This window comes from Anopheles darlingi, chromosome 2, assembly GCF_943734745.1.
Source record: "Anopheles darlingi chromosome 2, idAnoDarlMG_H_01, whole genome shotgun sequence".
In the NCBI taxonomy this organism is placed as follows: Eukaryota; Metazoa; Arthropoda; class Insecta; order Diptera; family Culicidae; genus Anopheles; species Anopheles darlingi.
In genome coordinates this window covers 72,684,187-72,703,024 of record NC_064874.1, presented here as the reverse complement: position 1 = coordinate 72,703,024, position 18,838 = coordinate 72,684,187, and the positions used below count along the sequence as shown (strand labels likewise).

General features: G+C 48.3%; 1 protein-coding gene across 5 annotated transcripts; it reads left to right on the top strand.

The window, feature by feature from the left end:
• Positions 1-392: 392 nt before the first annotated feature.
• Positions 393-18,069, top strand: LOC125950521 (dual oxidase maturation factor 1). Of its 5 annotated transcripts, none has more exons than XM_049678601.1 (10): positions 393-522; positions 1,663-2,426; positions 14,290-14,497; positions 15,349-15,406; positions 15,910-16,264; positions 16,348-16,559; positions 16,642-16,721; positions 16,787-16,908; positions 16,990-17,220; positions 17,313-18,069. In XM_049678601.1, the coding sequence occupies exons 3-10, from the start codon at positions 14,333-14,335 to the stop codon at positions 17,353-17,355; spliced, it is 1,266 nt and encodes a 421-aa protein (XP_049534558.1). In that variant the 5' UTR covers positions 393-522; positions 1,663-2,426; positions 14,290-14,332; the 3' UTR covers positions 17,356-18,069. The 5 variants fall into 5 exon arrangements, with proteins under 5 accessions (XP_049534558.1, XP_049534559.1, XP_049534562.1 ...); XM_049678602.1 differs by having other exon boundaries at positions 413-522; positions 1,659-2,426; XM_049678605.1 differs by lacking the exon at positions 393-522 and adding an exon at positions 658-681 and having other exon boundaries at positions 1,659-2,426.
• The last annotated feature ends 769 nt before the right edge of the window (positions 18,070-18,838 follow it).

Genomic DNA, 18,838 nt, shown 5'->3' with positions numbered 1-18,838 from the left:
TGGCTCATTCGAGACGCTATACTACCACACCAGCTTGGTAGTAGTGTTGCTTTGACCCTACCGGACTTGTCACCACACCGCAAAACCTACACCTTCACGCAGCACTCGATCACCTCATCTCGATCACCTACACCAGCAAAAGCCTCGATCGTCCGAAACCCCCGCTTTTTGCGGACGTGATCTTTTTCCGCAAAAAACAACAACACCAACAACGCGCCATTCCGTACGCGCCGGTCTTTCGGTTTCAGTTACGTCGTCGTCGTCACCGTCGTTGCCGTCGTTGCCGTCACCGTCGACGATCGTAACCCTTTCCCCTAGTGGTGGCTTCTACCGCGGCTTCGAACGCTCCGGCTCGATGTAGTTGTGCCAGGGCAGGTTCCTGCGGTTGTTGATGTGTGTCGGGCTTTTTGTTGTTACTGTTGGTGGCTGACGGGAGCGAGTGTGAAGTAATACTACGTACAAAACATTTCGTCCGAGATCGCGCATTTTCCAGTTTGAACAGAACCATCGCTTGAGACAGAGGTACCGTACCCCGCCCGCCCGGTTGGCGTTGCGTTTTCGTCTTCGGTTTTTAGAGTCTCATTGTTTCGTTTAGTTTTATTTTGTGTTTGATTGTGCGGGGATAGGATTTGCTTATGTGTGTTGTGCCGCTGCGTTATCTAACCTGCTTCAAATCGATGAGTTCGTGCATAAAAACGGTTAACATCTTGTGATGCTTGTGTGAATATTGCGTTGCAATCATGTAACTGCACAGCTCAGTGATCCCAAGCGCCATAAAACAATCCATTTCAATTCTCCATTCTACTGACATACTTCTTTCTGGTCGGTTGCACACACAGCCCAGAGCTTCCGCTTCACCTACACGTCCATTTCTTTCGGTTACTTAAAAGCGAACTCTTTTCCCCGTCTCACTCTTGCCCACCTATTTTGTGAACGAAACACCAGCGCCAGCGTGCAACGGCGCCAGTAGTGCCAAGTGATCGCATCATGTGTGTACGGTTTGAGCGGAGGTACAGCGATGCGATTATTACTTAACAATCGCTCCGTGAGTCTCTTCCTCCTTTTTGCATGTCTGTCCCGTTCCGTCCTTCCGTCCGGGCTTTGCCAGGGCAGGCGCTAAAATGGAGAGCCGGGGGAAAGGCCTCGTTTTTCCGCAATGGCGCGCGAAGAAAGTGAACAGCGGGAACCATGCGGGAGAGAAAAATGAACGCGCGCAATGGCGCAACCGGAGTGAAATGAGTCAAACGAAAGCGAAACCCTGCTGGGCATAGAAAGTGAAAAGCGTGCAATCAACATAACGACGACTTCCTCTTCCAGAAACACTCGACGCAGCATCAACGCTGGTTGTGCCTTTTTCGGGGGCAGTCAGATGCTGTCAGAGTGGTTGGATTGTGGTATAACGCAGTCCACAGAGTAAATATGTGTCCAGATATTGAGCTTAGTAATCAATCATTCCGGCAGCCATTTTTTGGAAAGCATTTCTACGCAAACGATGCACCTCTTGCTCCTGTCACTTCGATGATGTTTGCTGTTTGCTTACTAAACTCTGCCTGTCTTGTGCGTATTTGTGCGCACCATCGATCGTGCACTCGAGCTTGAGCACTCGAAGCTTCCATTTTAGATTTTTCACCATTTTCCCCTTGTTCTCCTCTCCCCAGTCAGGCAGGAATCAGGCACCGACAAATGGGCAAATGAGGTGCTAAGAGCACTACTGCATGGGTAGAGAAAGTGCCCCGGACAAGTGCGCGTGTTTGTGATTATGTAAAAGGAGCGTTCGAGCAATACCACGACGACGGAACCGGCATATCGGAAGCTGCGGTGAAGCGGAAGCGGTGCCGTGTGTAAACGAGTGATGAAGCCACCGATCGCCTAAAAGGTAAAACCGGTGGTCTGTACCTGTCCCAGGTGGATTCCCGTGTGGTGATAAGTTGTGGAAACGAAAACAAAAAAAAACCTTGGACCGTTCCGGATCTCAACGACGGTCGGAGGCGAAGTGCAAAACGACATCCGCGCAAAAACGCCTTAAAGGCTCGCTTCGCCAGCGTGCTCTGTAGTAGACCAGTGTGGTTAAGTGTCGTCGTTGTGTAGCTCAATCTTCCCGTGTGCATCTGTGGGTTTGTATGTGTGTGCGGTTTGTGAGAGAGTGTATCTGTTAGTATCGAGTGTCAGGAAGCGGCGAGGTCGCTTACCGCAAAATCCCATCCCATCATCGCGTTAGCACCACCGCCACTAACGTGACAAACGCACACAGTTCTCGCCGAAACGAAACGACGGTGGTGGTTAGTGATCGGCTTGTTAGTTGCTCGACTGCTCAACGGCTGCATTCGTACGTGGAGCAGCACTCGATCGCATCCCCCAGACTGACTACGCTGATCTTGGTCGCAAAACGGCGACACTACGCGCGAAGCTTGCTAGCGTTTGAGTTGGTAAGTAAGATGGACGCTACGCCATTACATACGGAGTGTGGTCCGGCGGTCGACAAAGACCACGTGCATATTGGTATTACGAGAGGATCATCAATCATACCGATGGCATAGGCCAATGCCTATTCTCAATCTGTACTTTGCCCTTTCATTAGATTCATGATTAAACTCAAAGCTCCCGTAGAGATTCACTTTCAACGGTTACTATGATTTCTACATTCCCAAACGTTATCTAATTACGCCCCATAAATGGTCCGGACTTTGAATACATTGGAAATATTAGCATTTAAACGAGACGCACATGGCCGCTTCCTCCATTGGCGTCGGCCCTTGAGAGTGGAGATAGTAATCATCCGTATGCGCAAAACTTGACGCCAGTAACACTCACTCCACGCACCGCCACGAGCCGCTGAGCCGCGCCTGGCGGCCAGTACACGGTGTGAAACGGAACGGTTCTCATAGCATTTACATCGGCTAAAGGTTAGCGTCGATTGGCGGTGGCAGGCAGTGGCAACAGCAGCAGCAACAGCAGCAACAGCAGCAGCAGCTTCCTGTCGAAATGGGATTCACACAAGCGCTGTAATGGAGGGGAGCCGTGTGCTAAGCCACAAAAGCTGCAACGTGAAGGTGTCAAAAGAGTCGCGAATCTCCTGCTCATACCGGGAGCCCTACACGCGTCGTTGCTTGATTAGCCCGTTGTAGCAAAGCGTGTTACTTGCCGAGCGGATGTGACAAGCGTTGGTAGCGTAAAGACATATTCCTTCATTAATGCTTGCCGTCCACTTACGACTGCCCTCAGCAACAGCAGCAGCAGCTGTGCGAATTGGATTTGTTGTAGAACAAGTGAGTTTCATTTTAAAACAATTAAATGACTGCGCTGCTAGTGGCAAGCTGTGCCAATCTGTCTGCAATGTACTTGAAACCATGCTGAACGTAGCGTAAACCATTGTTCCCATTGTGCAATTAAGAATGAAGCTAGCACGTAGCACATCGGTACATCGAGCTTACAAGACGCGCTGCTACTATACTGCTCACCGAACCGTCCTGCACGGTTCTCGCTAATCCGCGAAAGATTAACTTATCGAAACCGGTGGTGCGGTGCCCGGTGTATCCTTTCCGGATCGAATTACCCCTCTCCGAACGAAGCGACCACGAGCAGGCCAGCCGTCCGCGCGGTAGTCGCGATCGCTATGTTTACGATTTTAATTTGAGCTGACCTTGGCCAGCTTTAAAGAAGAGCTTTTGTTCGCTCTTCCCGTACATCATCGCAGCGATCGGCACGGCGCGTACGGCGAAGATTGTCCACCGGTGGAACAGGAGGGTTTCATTAAAATTTCAAATGAGACGTGTAGTGGTCGGGTATTACAATAAGCAGTCACCATGCCACGCCACCATCCATCCATCCGGGCCAGCCCGCACCAAGCTGAGCATGGTAATCAACGGCTTGACCGACCGACCGGTTGCGCTTCTGACTTACTGCTACTGCTGCTTCAGCAGCCAACAAACGGCTGCTGTTGTTGAGGTAATTTTAATTGAATTTTCCTACCCTACACGCCACGCCAGAGCAGAGGGAAAGAGGGAAACGCCGAGAGGTGGGGGGCACAATTAGGAAGGGTTTTGCTCATTCCACTAGCGACGTCTTGATGTCTCTGGGCAGCGCCAGCAGCAACCAATCGGCAGTCGGCGTCAGATGCTGCAAGCCGTTCGCGATTCGTTTTGCTTGCGGATGCTTGCCTCGCACAAAGACGACGGATTGGTAGCTGTGTTCGCTGGCATCTACCTCCACTGTTTCAACCTTCCACGAACGTCGAACAAAACATGTCCGAAGACTGACACCGGCGCGCCGTGATAGAATCCGTGGCGTCTGTGAAGAAGTCTTCTTCTCACCGCCACAAATCAACCGAAACACAAACGACACCGACAGGCCGACCGCGCGGGTTTCGGATTCTCAGGCCTCAGGGAAGCCATGTTCAGCATCATTTCAGCATCGTTTGGTAGCGCCAGTTGAGATGAGCAAAGCCGCACTATCACGGTGCTCGAGCAATCGCCGAACATCGCCGACAAATCGTCACAGATCGTCGGCAGCGATCGCGATTTTCGCGGACTTTGCGGCTTCTGAGGTCGCCCAGTTAGGTCGCATCGATGCGATGAGTTCAAAGGTTGTGAAATCGTGTACCATGACTCGTCTGATCGTCTAACAGTAGCGTTATCGAGTGAATGTTACTAAATCGATGATCTTTTAGTTTTCTCTTTTGGCAATACTAATAGGTACTTGTTGTTTCGGTAACCTCCTGTTAAAGTTCACCCTGCTACAGGCACGACCAATCCTATCAAACCGTACTATCCTACAGTAAACAGTACCGTCGTGTTGGTCAAGGCCTTCATGGTACCCAAGGACAGCTTGGAGATTGTTGGAGTGCTGACTGAAAAATATGGTACAATCGGCGGATTTACGGCCGCGCATCAATTGCATCGTCACTCGTGGCTCATCCCTTCGGTAACAACAAACCGACAAGGATGCGGAGCTCGCTCGTGGCGATCGATCGCCCTAGAAGCAATCTTCCATCGAGAAGCGATTCTCGGAGAACCACCGGCCACCATGGCGATGTCGTCGGTGGTTCATCAATAAAACATGAGCCACCGTTGGTGTGGCGGATGCAGTGGATATCGCTTCACCAATCTGAGGTGTGATACGATCAAGGCACCAGCATGCTGATTCTGGCGCCGTCTGGTGGTGTTGTGGGGGATCGCTCCGCAGTTGGCGTTGGAGTTCGATCTTCCGACTGCAGCATCCCACCATCGGTGAATATTTATGCAGATTCATGACTGTAAACGCCAATCAAATTGTCGATCCCCGGGCCACCATTACAACGTGGGCCCCGCTTCGCCGCTAACAGGCTCCATTAGGTGAGAATACGAACTGCGGCCAACATTCGGACACACTCGACGTCCATAATGTTACTTCCAATTAAGCATTTATGCAGCATTTTCAGTCTATCAGTCTGGCGATTCAAATGACTGTTCAACTTCTACAGTCTACAGTCTACAAAGAAACTCATAACAAATCAATCCTAGCGATCTTTGTGACAAGATTATTCTTCACTCGAGCGTAAGAACAGTTCCACAGCTCAACACCGGTCCTTGCGAGACCCGCCGGCCGAACAAACGGACAAGTTCAATACACGCCAATTCCGCTATATGCGAGCATAATGTAACTGTACGTCCGATGCAGCGTACGTTCAACTGCAGCACAGTTGAAGGTCGCGTTCGCCAAATTTAATGCCACGTATTCACCGTGCCCCACCTGCCGCGTCTCTGCCGAATCCATTTGGCATGCCAAACGAAGCTATAGCGAATACCGCTTTCGTGGCAGAATAAATGAACGATCGGGCAGGAATCGGTCACCAAGATCAATAAACCTTCTCAAGGATTATGTGCCGCAACCGCTTCCGCGCATGTCCAATAGCTTCGCGAACCGCTATTTCTTGCCAATACGTTGTTCCGTGTAGCATTCCAAGCTTCAGTTTTTGCTCTTCGAAAGACCTTCCACTTTACTGCTGGATCGTAGTAATAGGAGTTGAAAGCAATATCGTCACTACAAAAGCTGGACGGATAAGTAAATGTTTTATATAAAATTAACGGTTTTCCTTGTTTTTTTGGTTTGCGCTTTTCATAGCACAAAAAGGACTAAAAGCCTTTTTTCCTATCGTTTGTATAGCAATTAGTCCGTTTTAAGAGCATTTACTGTCTCTCTACCACCAACTCTAGCCTCTATATGTCTCTACCAACGCACTTTAATGCACAATTAAGTAAGAGTGCCCGAGGTGCTAGTGTTAAAATAAGGTTAACGGTTCCTGCACGATTCCAGCGGATGCTCCACGATCGTTGCGATTACGATCGCATTTCACGCGGTGTCCCATCATTTTCGTCACCCGGGCGAAATGTATCGCAAAAAGAGGATCGCCTCTGGGCCGTGCACTACCTCAAACCCCACTGTCACGATCCACACGGAAAGCTCGGATGATTGGTCACGATCAACACCCCGTGTAATACCATATTGTGCGCGAGAGCGCTCGTGCACTCGGCCGAGCGATGCGTTTCAACTAGATCCCTAACCTGCCTAAGACTTGGCGGCTTGCTGGCCGGATCACCAGCACCGTTGCGCCAATGTGGTGACATTCTACCAACCAGCATTGGCAGCATCGCGCTAACTTTCACAAGCCAGAGAAAAACGTAAAAAATGCTCGAAAAAATGCGCCATCGGATCGGTTCGGATGGGGTTAGCTAGCTGCTACAGAAACGAGTCCTACAGGCTGCAGGAGTCCTCAGCAGGTTGTGCCGATGATGGAAAGTCTCCAAATCGAACATTGTGTAATCCCGCGCGAGCTATCCATGGGCGCCGAACGTGGCGCCATCACCGCTACGCTGCGACCACATACTTACGTCACCGCTGCGCGCATTTCGCGACCAAATCTGGTTCGAAACGGTGTTTCCGTCGAAACACCGGCCCCGGGAAGGGGGTGACCCATCATTCACCGGCGGCCCAGCCCAGACACGCCGGACCATACCAAACTCAAATCGATAATTAATTACTTTTGTTTGTTTTCCACCCCGAAAACCAAATGCTCCCGTGGTCAAACAAATGAACCACTAATTCGGTGCCCTCAAACGTGCGCCCCCAGCACACGCGGACACGCACGGTCCGTCAGTCCGTCAGAAACGGAGGAAACACGATTCATCATCCTAATGATAATCAGTCCGGTGCGTCCCGGTTGGCACGATTCGGTCTATTGGGCGGCTAAATATGCTGTAATCGATTATGGGCCAAGCCTGCTCTGCCCTACTCGTCGTCGCAAGAAGAGCAAACAGCGAAGAGTGCTGAGTGCTATTGGCAGACGCTTCAGTGGTGCTGGCGTGTAGACGGTTCGATTTGCATGTTTCGGTGGAGACGAGTGCAGCATCCGCGAAACCAGAGACAACCGCTGAACGCGAACAACCATCGGAAAGGTCACGAAACCTGGGAGGACCTTTCTGGCGGATCGCTGCCAGATCGTTTCTTGTAGCTTTTGTTGCGACTGCTGTTGCTGTTGTTTTGTTCGTAAAGTAATTTCTTGCCATTAGCCGGTAGACGAAACGAAGCGTCACGAAAGTTGTACGTCTCAATCGCAAATCGAACCGCGTCCCGGGCAACGTGGGCCACAAATGAACATATCAACTGTCGAAGGCTGTCGTGGCGAGGCGTCAAGCGATGGCAATTACGAGGGATCGAGATTAGCAAACGAAAAACGCCACAAGATGATTGGTGTCGTTCTTTGGTGGTTGCTCATGGTTTTTGGGCGTTGCATTTCTGTCCTTACCATACGGTATTTTCTTTATCAACATACAGAATGGCAACGTGAAAGGGATAAACTAAATCGAGGACCAATGCTTCGGATCACTCGTTGTTATTTGAATAAGTGACATGCTGTGGTCATATTTTAAATCAATAATGTCAGCATTTAAGGTTGGTTTGCCAAAAAATTATAATATATTTTTATAGAAACCTAACCAAAATTTGACTAAAAAGAAAGCTATAGCTTCAGAATAACAACTACCAATCACATGATTTTGATAAGTGATGTCCAAGCAGTAGTTACACACTATAGTGAAAACTAGGGATTAAACTATGTGTTATAAATGTGCTATTACATTACAAAAGAAGAGACAAAAAGTCTACTATGAAAATGGATACCGTATTTTATTGGAATTGTAAAGAGTATCTTTCATTTTGTCTCTATGCGCACCCTGCGCTGCTTTCATGTTTATCATGTTTGTCTCTTTCGCGTTTTCGTTTCTCTTTTACCATTCACTGCGAATTAGAAACAACTCATAAAAACAAATAATAGCTATGTAAAAGAGAATGTATACGTATTAACTATTTAATAAGCCCCATCAAGCATGCCTCATGTTACTCCTACCAGCTACACCAATTAACTCAGCATCGCTTCCCCTCTAAAGTGGTATTAAACCAGTTGCCGGTCCCCAAATTAATACGCTTCTCATCGAACACAATACGTACACGATCCTAGGCGCCGCCACGAATTATACTCAACATAATGAACGCGACTCCGGTCAGGCACGAGGTTTAGTGGAAAAAGAGGAATCGTGAAAACATACCAAAGACTTACCATCTGACATTTCACCTCACCTCAACGCCAAAAGGATTGACGAGCGTTCTGGTACGAGCTGAAGGACACACGGTCGAGAAGGTTACCCCGTGCGTGGGGCTTGGACCCAAGCGACGCATCGTTCCCGTCGATCGACCATCGGCATAACAGAACATGCTAGCAAAGACAGCTGGCCAATGCTGGGTACAGTTTAAATTCCAGCACACGCGAAGCTTGAATTCCGCGCAACCATAAATCATTATCATGAACCCACACCGGCCACTGACCACTGAACTGGTGTGGCGTCGCGTAGCGTTAGAGCAGCCACTACGCTCCCGCGTCACGTATGTCTTTTCTGAAGGTTACGCTTTGCGTCTAATCCAGTTCCGGACTTGAAATGTAGAGGCGGCAAGATCAGTTCGGGCCGTGGTTGGAACAGTTCTCGCCGGCCATCATGCCGCTCCACACGGAAATATGAGACTGGAATATCGTTTCGTTAACGTAGCGTCACAACACTTACGAGCACAACAAGACCGCACTTGAGAAGGTGTAGTTGAAGGTGGTGTACTCGTGCGTGTTCTGCGTGTAGTGTGCACGTGGGCTGAGCTATTAAGCTGCCCATTTTACCGTTCAACTCCTACGATCGGCGACGACGACTACAAACGAAGCAGCGTGTACGGTTGTACGTACTAAACGATCCAATGTAAATGCCGGACCGAAACATAATGCGCAAATTGGTGGCTTGGCTGCCGAGAGGTTTGGTAGAATTTGTAAAAAAAAACCGTTCATATGAGTCATAAACCATGCACGATACAACTCCGCGGATGAGGCGCATAAGAAAGGGCGCATTTAGTACTCAACTACATTGAGTCATGGCTGCAACTGCGAGCGCGCAACTCGATTGCTCATCAATGGATTTTCTATCACACATTCCAAAACCGGATCATGGACCGGCGACCGGGCACACTGTGCTTGGTAAATGAAGTTGCTAACCTTGCAGAGGAAGGAAGGAGGGGTAGCAATCCGGCTTGCTCACAGGAAACCATTATCAGATGCTAGCTCGTGTGGCACGGAACCAGTAGAACAGTGTGCCAGTAGAACGCGGAATCATATCGCAGCACCAGCATCAGCACTAGCACTCATCCATCGGTGACATCGTCACAGCAAAAATGTCAATTAACGCCGTTGTTCTAGCACCTGTTCTGTCTCGGCCGCCAAGTCCAGTCAATCCAGCACTGCGGCTTGCCGGGGCGCATTGCCATTACACTACCCCACACCGCGCCACTCCTCAGACCAATCTGGGTGAACTTGGGACGCCTCGGCCGACCATAGCATGGCGGTAAATTGAATCTCAACGACAAACACAGAACACGCTGGTAGCCCTACGGCACTACGGGATAATGATGTGCCCCAGCGACCCCAAACGAGCCTACCGGGCGGTGATCGTCAAACACATGCCACACCACAGCCGGTGCTGCCGGTGCTGATGCGGCTGGTTGGCTGGCGTGTATCTTTGCATCGAATCGATTTATGATTTAACATTACGTGACTGTCCTTCACTGATTACCGTGACGACAGCACGTCGCGGTAGCGCTGGCGCTACCGTAAGCGGCACTTGCACGCTAGCCCTTCTCCGCCTAGTGCACGCTCCACGCTGATAGTGGTGATCGCGAACGCCTCTGGCCTCGGTGAAGGTTTACCCTTAGAGTTCAAGGTTCCCGAAGCTGCCCGACAAAAGGGACTGCGCACTCGTACCACTCCTGGTAGGGGAGCTTGAGGCATTTAAAGTGGGTATTCGTGTTGATTGTATTTGGTTTAAGATCGGATTGACGCTTTCTTAACATCTCTCTGTGCTCTTCAAGCGACACTTTGTCGGTGAAAAAAAAAACCCCCGTGAGTAATGAGCCGTGTGCTATCAACCTCCAAGTGTCAACCACCAGCCACCACCATGTGGTCGACCTCGATCGGGTACTACATGAACGGTCGTCGTCGTCGTCGTCGTCGTCGTCGTCGTCGCCAGCGGTCATCAACGTGCAATCTGTTGGCACTTCCGCGGACAAACCACTCACACACGGGCAGACGGAGTAGGGGTAGCTGGCCGGCAACCTTGCTATAAGCGTCCTTTGCCGTAAAAGGAATTCCGTTCCACCGGTCGGCATCGCCATCGTTCGAGCGGATGTCGCACGGCCCCTCCCGGACAGCCATCGAGTGCGGCTTGTCCAACGGCAATGTGTCAACGTTGCGATATCCTGCGACCCAGAGAGCACAGCACGTGTAAATATTTATGAATTCACTCGAACCCTCACGCCTGAACCTGTACCCGTCCCCGCATCGCCGCCTCTCGTGCTCGCGTGCGCACGCAAATGGCGGCGACATAGCGGCGTAGCGGATCGCGGACAGACCGTGGAGATCGCAAGCTCGTTGCGTCGCCAACTTGTGCTAGGGTCAATGGCAGCAGGCCTTGTTTGTTTTCGTTTCCTTCGGTTTATTCTTGTCTTTTGCGCTTTAAGCCTCTTAATAGACGTACCACATTGAATAAATTGCTCTTTTCTAAGCTTCTAAACACCTTCCTAATCATCGCTTCAATTCGGGTAGGATCGTGAGCCGCAAAATGGTGAGATATGTTTTCCCTCGAAACGATATTCCTTTGCCGTCGTGCTGATGAACATCACAACAACACGGCATCACTTCAGTGGCTTAAAGACCTTCGCTCTAACGATACGATGCTGCCAATAACCTTCGATGACTTGATGCGATGATTTTTTTAGGTTTTGTTTTGTCCGGAATCTTATGCTGCCATTCCCTTGTGTGAGATACTCAAAATTGACGTATCAATAGGCAGACGCAGCGCTACTCAAGGAAGCGTTCCGCCGGTTACGATCAGCGCGCGATACAGAACATAGCGTGTTGACTCAGCATATTTTCGGGATTTTCGTACGAATTATCCATCACAGAAGAAGCGTATTTGTTTCTTGTTTAATGCGCTGATCGATCCATTATTGGATACACAGCATGTTTACTTCCTTCTCGTATTAGAGGTCTGGTTTCATTAATTCGGAGTTAGGTATGAGAAAGAAGGAGCTTAAAGAGAAGGCTCTAACAGGTTTAGTGTTTCCCTTCTGTACCGGCAATAAATTCAAATCCAAGCTCATTAAACTAACAGACATTTCCGCAGCCGCTCGTGACATTCGCTTTAAAATGGAAGACAAAACCGATCTCTGCGCTCCACACACTGACTCGCACATAAAATACACACACCGTGTATCGTATTACAAACCATCAAACACAACAAAAAAATCTTTTCCGAGATCATCTCAACAACCAGCAATACGTGCAGCATACGTGCACATAAATCAGATCGCGATCGGTGACCCTCGAATCGATTGGACGCCATTTTTCCCGAGTTCGAAATGAGAAGTGTCATATTGCGGTCCATCTCAGTATCTTCTAACCAGCCAGCAGTCTTTCAATGCTGCTAGACTGTGGCTGTATAACACAATAATTCGAAGGAAACTGATTTACGATGGGTGCCATTTTTCAATCCGAGGGACTCTTTCATATGGGAGAGCTGTTGGGAGCATTGGTAGTGATTTATAGTGCCTAGTCGTATAGATTTCCATTACTTAAAACGACCTCCTCAAACATCACACAACCGGCGCTCAATATGGCGAGGTGTGCAGTTCTAAAGCCGAATGTGTCCCGTGAAATGGTTAAAGTTCATTTTACCGCCATTACCAACACCATTTCCAGTGGACATGGATCGTTAACGCATGTAGTTTACGTGTTGGGAACAATTTTTCATTTTTAGTAATGGGAGAGAATGCTTGATGGAGTGCGCTGTTGTGAAGTTCAAACCGTTGCGTATCATTAGAAACTTAAGAGCAATTTTGAAATGTACGAGTTTCTCATTTTTTGTCAAATTTTTACTTCAAAACTCTGCCTTGCCAGACTCTATGATCCGTGAGTGTCGCCCCTGTACGATGGTTTGTCGTCGGTTGGTTTTAGTGGTCCATTTGTCTTGTCGTTTCATAAATTGGGCCACCATCGACCGGTGCTATTACATGCTCATAACGCTCTGCTGCTGCTGCTGCTGCTGCTGTTGCGGTTGCTGCTAGTCTTACGCAGTCAGTACACAGCATCCCACTGACCCACCTTTGCCCTGATCGCCACTTTCAACTCCCTTTCCAAATCTCAAAAACTTTACTCGAGTGTTCTCCATTCAAGTCTAGTTACGTCGCTTTTGCTAGATGGTTCGTGCTCTACATGAACGCTGCTCCATTCTAACGTATGCTCCAGGCAATAGCTGCCGGAAAATGGGTTTCCTAACATGTCTCAACCGTCCTACCTGTGGGCTACCGGTATGAAGTATATCCGTTGTTTGAACTACAAACCATACGCCAACGTGTGTACTGACAATGGTAGCTAACGTAACGAAGGTGTCTTTCCGAATGCAAATGCAACTCACTGCTAAAGCACTGTGCTAATAAGGGACCAATCGGTGGAACTACGGAGGTACAACTGCACTTGGGCGCATTATTGCAATCAGAGCCGTTGCTCGTCAAAGTAAGGCTATTGTTCGTTTCGGTTTCCTGTTTCCTGATACCACATGAAGTTCAGCCAATGTTTGATCATAACGAGAAAATACTGCTAAAGAAACAGCTTGAGCTAAACTGGCACTTCCGCGGCAACATCATTTCTACAACCGTACCGATCCTTTGTAAATGTGTGTGATCCGTTATACTTTTGAATGCGTGTAACTTTATAAATATCTGTTTAATTGAAATACATTCTTGCCTGAAAACTATTATTTACTTGATTTTATTTACTAACCAATCCTAACCATGACAAAATAACCTAAACCACGACGAAAAATTGATCTTTACGCACTATTTTTTGGTAATTTATCCCAGAAGCGCGGCTCGGATTTGCCACACAGCAAAACTAAAGGCAAATTAATTTTTCGCCAAATCACATCCCAAGATCAGCCTTAACATTTCAAAAGACCTTCAAGCTCTCGAAAGCACTTTGCACATTTCCCACACTTTTATTAGTTTCCGCGTTGGTGCTGCAGATTGTCTTTTCTTCTCACCAACTGCTTGCTGAATATTTCAGAAATAGAAGTACAACATTAAAAAAGACGATTTAAAGATATTGATCAACACCAAACCGCAATTCAAAAGATTGCAGATTCGATTACTTCCATCGAATTAAAGTGCCCCATTTCTAAATGATCTTAAGCTTTGCTGACATTGTATCTACAAACATCATGCTAATAACTTTTATTTGAATCAAGCAAACCACAAACCAAAGACAAACGCCGTTTTACTGAAGTGTGATAATGTAAATGGTTTGTCATTTTTCCTTTTCGCACTTCAGTTGACCATGGATGAAGCTTCCGTTATGCTTCCATTATTTAAAACACCCAATTACCATTGCCTCTTCTTTAACCCAATGTCTCTTAGGTTCGCTTCCTACCACGTTGTCCCGCGTAGACACCAAGCTAAGCTGTGGTAGACCCTCGGGCAAAGCGGTTCCATGAGTTCACCATCGGTAGTTTTTCCGCGTTATTGTCGCGCACGCTCGTGCGGTTTTAGTGTTGCGCACACTGCTGTTATCTAATCACCCGACCGTGCTAGTGCTATGCTAATTTCGATGAGTTTTTGTCTTTCAACTGTACTCACCCTTTCACGCTTTCCTCTTCATCTTTTCTCCCGTCACAGGTTGCGAAACTGCCACCGGTGGAGCAAACATAGGACACGCACAATGAAGGGCTGGTTCGATGCGTTCCGCGATGATGGAGCGCCAACGCTCTACTCCTTTTCGAACCGCACACCCGTCACCGGCGATGTCTCGATTGTGGCCGTCTGCGTCATGTTCGCCACCGTCTATCTGGCGTTTCTGGTCATATTTCCCGGCGTGCGAAAGCAGGTACGTCTGCAGTATTGCTGCATGCCGATGCGTAAAACAATCATCATTCGCCAGCCGATGCCGTGCTCGAGCGGTTGCTGCTTAGATTTCCCTTTTGAGTTCGACCGCCCCCGGACTGGTGTAAATGGCGCGAATCACACGGTTCAACAAACATTTTCAATTGGCTTCCCATACCAGACATCGACCACTCGACAGAAAAGCACTCGACAGGATTGTCCGTTCAGATCGTGTGTAATGCCACCGATTGACCGACCTTCCATCATCCACAAGCTACGTGCCGGCGGGATAGCAGATTTTGGAAGACGCACGTTACGCGGTTAATCTGATCGGTGATCGTGACCATCCTCAAGCTTCTCTTCTCACCCATCACGTTGGGATTCGCACGCAATGCTCTTGCCTTCCATTTTCTTTCTAAAAAGGTAATCGTTTGAGCTGCTCAACTTTTTGCAATTGCCGGTCCCGACAAGGAAAGGCATACCCCTCTGGCACGCATTGGGTTTCGGTGGAAGCCGCGATGTTGCGTAGGATTGATTGATTGCCGGTAAATTGATGCTCTCCGTTCGGATCGCCACTTCTTTCGGGCGGGAGATGCACCGCACGGAATAGGCTGACAATTATCGATCGTAAACGTGTTACATGAATTTGAGCGATAAATCAAAATCCGCTTGATTTACTCTAATTGGCAATAGCACATCTACCGGGATGGGCCGCTGTGTAAAGATTAATCTTTTACCGTGATTCGCCCATACTACGTACATTCGTTTGTAAGCGTATAATATAAGGAAGCTACTTGCGAGATAACCTTTCAGTAAACGCACGATCAATAACACACGTTCTTTTGTATCCCGCAGAAATTTACGACATTTACCACCGTTACACTAAGCTTATTTGTTGGACTAGTCATTTTAGGTAAGTACATCGAAGGAACGAGGAAGCATACGGCATCCGAGCCAGTTTCTAGACTTTGAATCCGATTAGTCATGCTTGAGGGACACCCCACGAGTGTGTTCGCCACATCCACTTTGCGCCTTCTTCGTCTTAGGCAAATTGTTCTCTTCTTAAAAGATTGATTCTTTGTGACCGGATGTGCATTCTGCCCAACCGAAGCTTGCACAGCCATCAGACCTTTTGGTCATTATAATCGCCACGAAAGACGCAGTCGCAAAACCTGTCATCGTCCGGAACAGCGTAGGGCAGTTGCTAACAAAGCAACGAAAGATCCCACGACATTCGGGCATTGGCCAAATGGTAGGCCGAATGTTTAAGACTTTACTAACCGATGGGGCATGTTGATCTTCCTCGAGCAACCAACCGGAAACCGCCCCACGAATGTGCGCGTTTTTGCGTCTGAAGGTCGAATATCATCCAGCGAACAAGCCACTACCTTATCCACCTTACCGTACCATTCGCAGTTAGTCGCCTTGGGTCCGGTTGGCATGTGGCCCAATCGACGATCGTCGCACCGTACCGAGCGTTCTCGCGAGAGAAGCTACCGGCCCGAATCGGAGCCCACATTGGGCTCATGCACATCAACATCACCCTGACGGCACTCCCCGTCGGTAACTGGACACCACCCGACATCGATTTCAACGAGCGGTTCAGCTGGAACCAGGCAAACGACATGGGCAACTCGTACCGGGATGCACTCCAGCGGGGTCTACCCTACCCGATACTGACCGTCGCTGAGTACTTTAGCCTGGGACAGGAAGGGTTCGCCTGGGGTGGTCAATATCGGGCCGCCGGCTACTACGCCAGCATTCTGCTCTGGTAAGTTGGACGATCGGGGATCGGAGATCAGTTGCGCCGGATACTTAATGTGTACGGCTCGGACATTCGTCTTTCATTACCAGGGCATCGTTCGCTGCATGGTTGCTGATGAATCTGCTGCTGGTTGCGGTGCCACGCTACGGTGCCTACACGATGACCCTCACGGGAGCCCTGCTGATCGGAGCGAGCATCGGCTACAGTGCTATGCTACCGAAGCGTCCGCTCATGATCGTGATCGAGGGTGCTCGCATAGACTTCCACCTTGGATGGTGCTTCTATCTCGTGCTCATCGCAGGTTCCTCGCGATTCCTTATCTAGTTCTGCTGTATTGCACGTCGCATGCACTTTCAAAATCACTCTTCTCTGGTTCATTTCAGGAGTTCTGTGCTTTGCGATAGGATTAGTCATTTCCGTCATTGACCTTGTATGGCCTCATCGATTCTCAACCATCTTGGAAGTATGTCTGGGAAGAGTCTTTTGTAGTGGGCAACCGTCTAACCGACATACTCTCATCTTTTGCAGGTTTACTATGACACGCCGTACGATCGGCACGTAATTCTCGAGGAATCTCATGACGTCCGGTACCGCAAGCGTAACAGCAAGGGGCTGGAGGAACCGCCCGGTCTAGGATCCCGTATCCTTCGGTATGTACGCCCGGGGCGTGTCACTAGCTCCTCCTTGTGCCCGCCGTTCGTTTCATTAACCTGCTTCGCTCGTATCCGTAGCCGGCTGTCTTCGAAGACACGTGATCAGCATACCGACAAGATGGGCATCGAAAACCGGGGCTTCCAGCATGATGTACCGAAATCACCGTGGCGTTATCCCTTCCGACGGGCTCAGCAAACACCACCCCAGGGCATACAGCGAACGATTTCGCAGGATTCCACTTCCAGCATTGCGTCTGCCGCTGCCATGTCCCAGTCGCTGCACAAAGTCGCCCTCTCGCGAATGCTTCCGTAATGAGCAATACTCTCGCACTTGAGATGCGAGTACCTCAAATATTAGTATACTCAACGAACGATCTTTGTTTTTCCTTCGTTTCTCGTAGGAAACCTCCTCTGGAGCGTACCCGTGAAATATCAAACTGGTGAAGCTTCCGCATCCCCTTCTGACGCCAACAAGCCATGATGTATCCCGCGATCCGCGGAGTCTTCGGTCGCATCCGGACGGCGCTAGCAGTAGCAGTAGCCACCCGAGTGCCGTTCGTGTGATGATCTTATGTGATACTTAAGAGTTTAGCCTCAAAATCAATGACCACTGGCCTTACATATCTTCGGGAAACCCAGACACTTTTGCATGTTGCTATTGTTCCCAACCTTTTGCAGCGCAATGCTCCAACTACACAAACCCCCGGCCGTTTCTGTCAACGATCAGAACCATTAACAAGTCAAACAAACAAACTTTTCAAACGGCAATTCACTGAATGTCCATGGTTTTATGACCAGCATGCAAAATTCGAAAGCATGCCAACATATGGTGCCCCATCCGGTGTGGGGTTATCCTTGCTTATGGCAAAGTGGTCAAGAATGGAATGGATAAGAAAGCATATAGCATCGAAATAGGACCACACAAAACGGCGCCAGCTCGATTTTAAGTAATTTATTGTTCCTCCTTACCAGTGTTAAGACACGAGACGACGACAATGCGGTAGTCTCATGGACGCGTAGCGCATCTGAACGAAACGCCAGAATGGCTGAAATATATTGAACGATTCCACTGTACAACCATATGGTTTAGATTAAGCAAAAGAAGATTGTAAACTCTAACTAGACGTAATATGAGCGTCAAATAAACGATGAAAGTTTGTCTATAGATGTTTGGGTTTTTAAAACAACTCTTGGGGCCTTAAGGCGAACGGTCAGTACTACATATGTACATACATATGTCTCCATCATCCACAATTGCTTACAGGTAGAGCAGTGCGAAGCTGTTGCAGGTTTTATTATGTTAATTTTCGAACTATCCAACAAATAGATGTTGTAAAATCGGATTTTGGATATCGTTTCATTAGCAAATGTATACTAATATAAAAGCCCACGAATTCACAATTATCATAAACATTTGTTAATTGATGATGATGATTGCCACCGGGATTGCTGTCGATTAACATTAGATGATGAAATTGTTAGAATCGTTAGAAGTTCCAATTAACATAGTTTTCATGATTCTTCATTTTTAAAGAATTCATCTTTTCCAAACTAACGAACAAACAATCTTCAAAGCAATCGAAGCACCCGTACTATCTGGCTATGGTTTAGGCAAAAACGGCAACTTTTGAAAACGCTGTAAAAGTTTCATCTTGTCTTAAATTTGTTAAACTAAAGATACAAATGATCAAATATCATCAAATTTAAGAATCAGTTTAGATTTCTTCGGACATAGTATATTGGGGTGAGGATAAAATAATACAGAATTTTTAAATTAGGAATAGTCAACAACGACTGACCGAACGACCGATAACGGAACAGCTCGTTAAGTATTAAACCATAGAAATCATATTTATACGCTTTGTAGCAAGGAAATTTCACACTAAAAGATCGTTGCTGCTTAGTATTCGTTCCATTCGGCTGTGAG

Bases quoted from the DNA above. Each gene is read 5' to 3' on its own strand.
- LOC125950521 (XM_049678601.1), top strand. From the start codon at position 14,333: ATGAAGGGCTGGTTCGATGCGTTCCGCGATGATGGAGCGCCAACGCTC. The intron at 16,265-16,347 runs GTAAGTTGGACG...TTTCATTACCAG, and splicing joins TACGCCAGCATTCTGCTCTG to GGCATCGTTCGCTGCATGGT. The intron at 17,221-17,312 runs GTAATGAGCAAT...CGTTTCTCGTAG, and splicing joins GCCCTCTCGCGAATGCTTCC to GAAACCTCCTCTGGAGCGTA.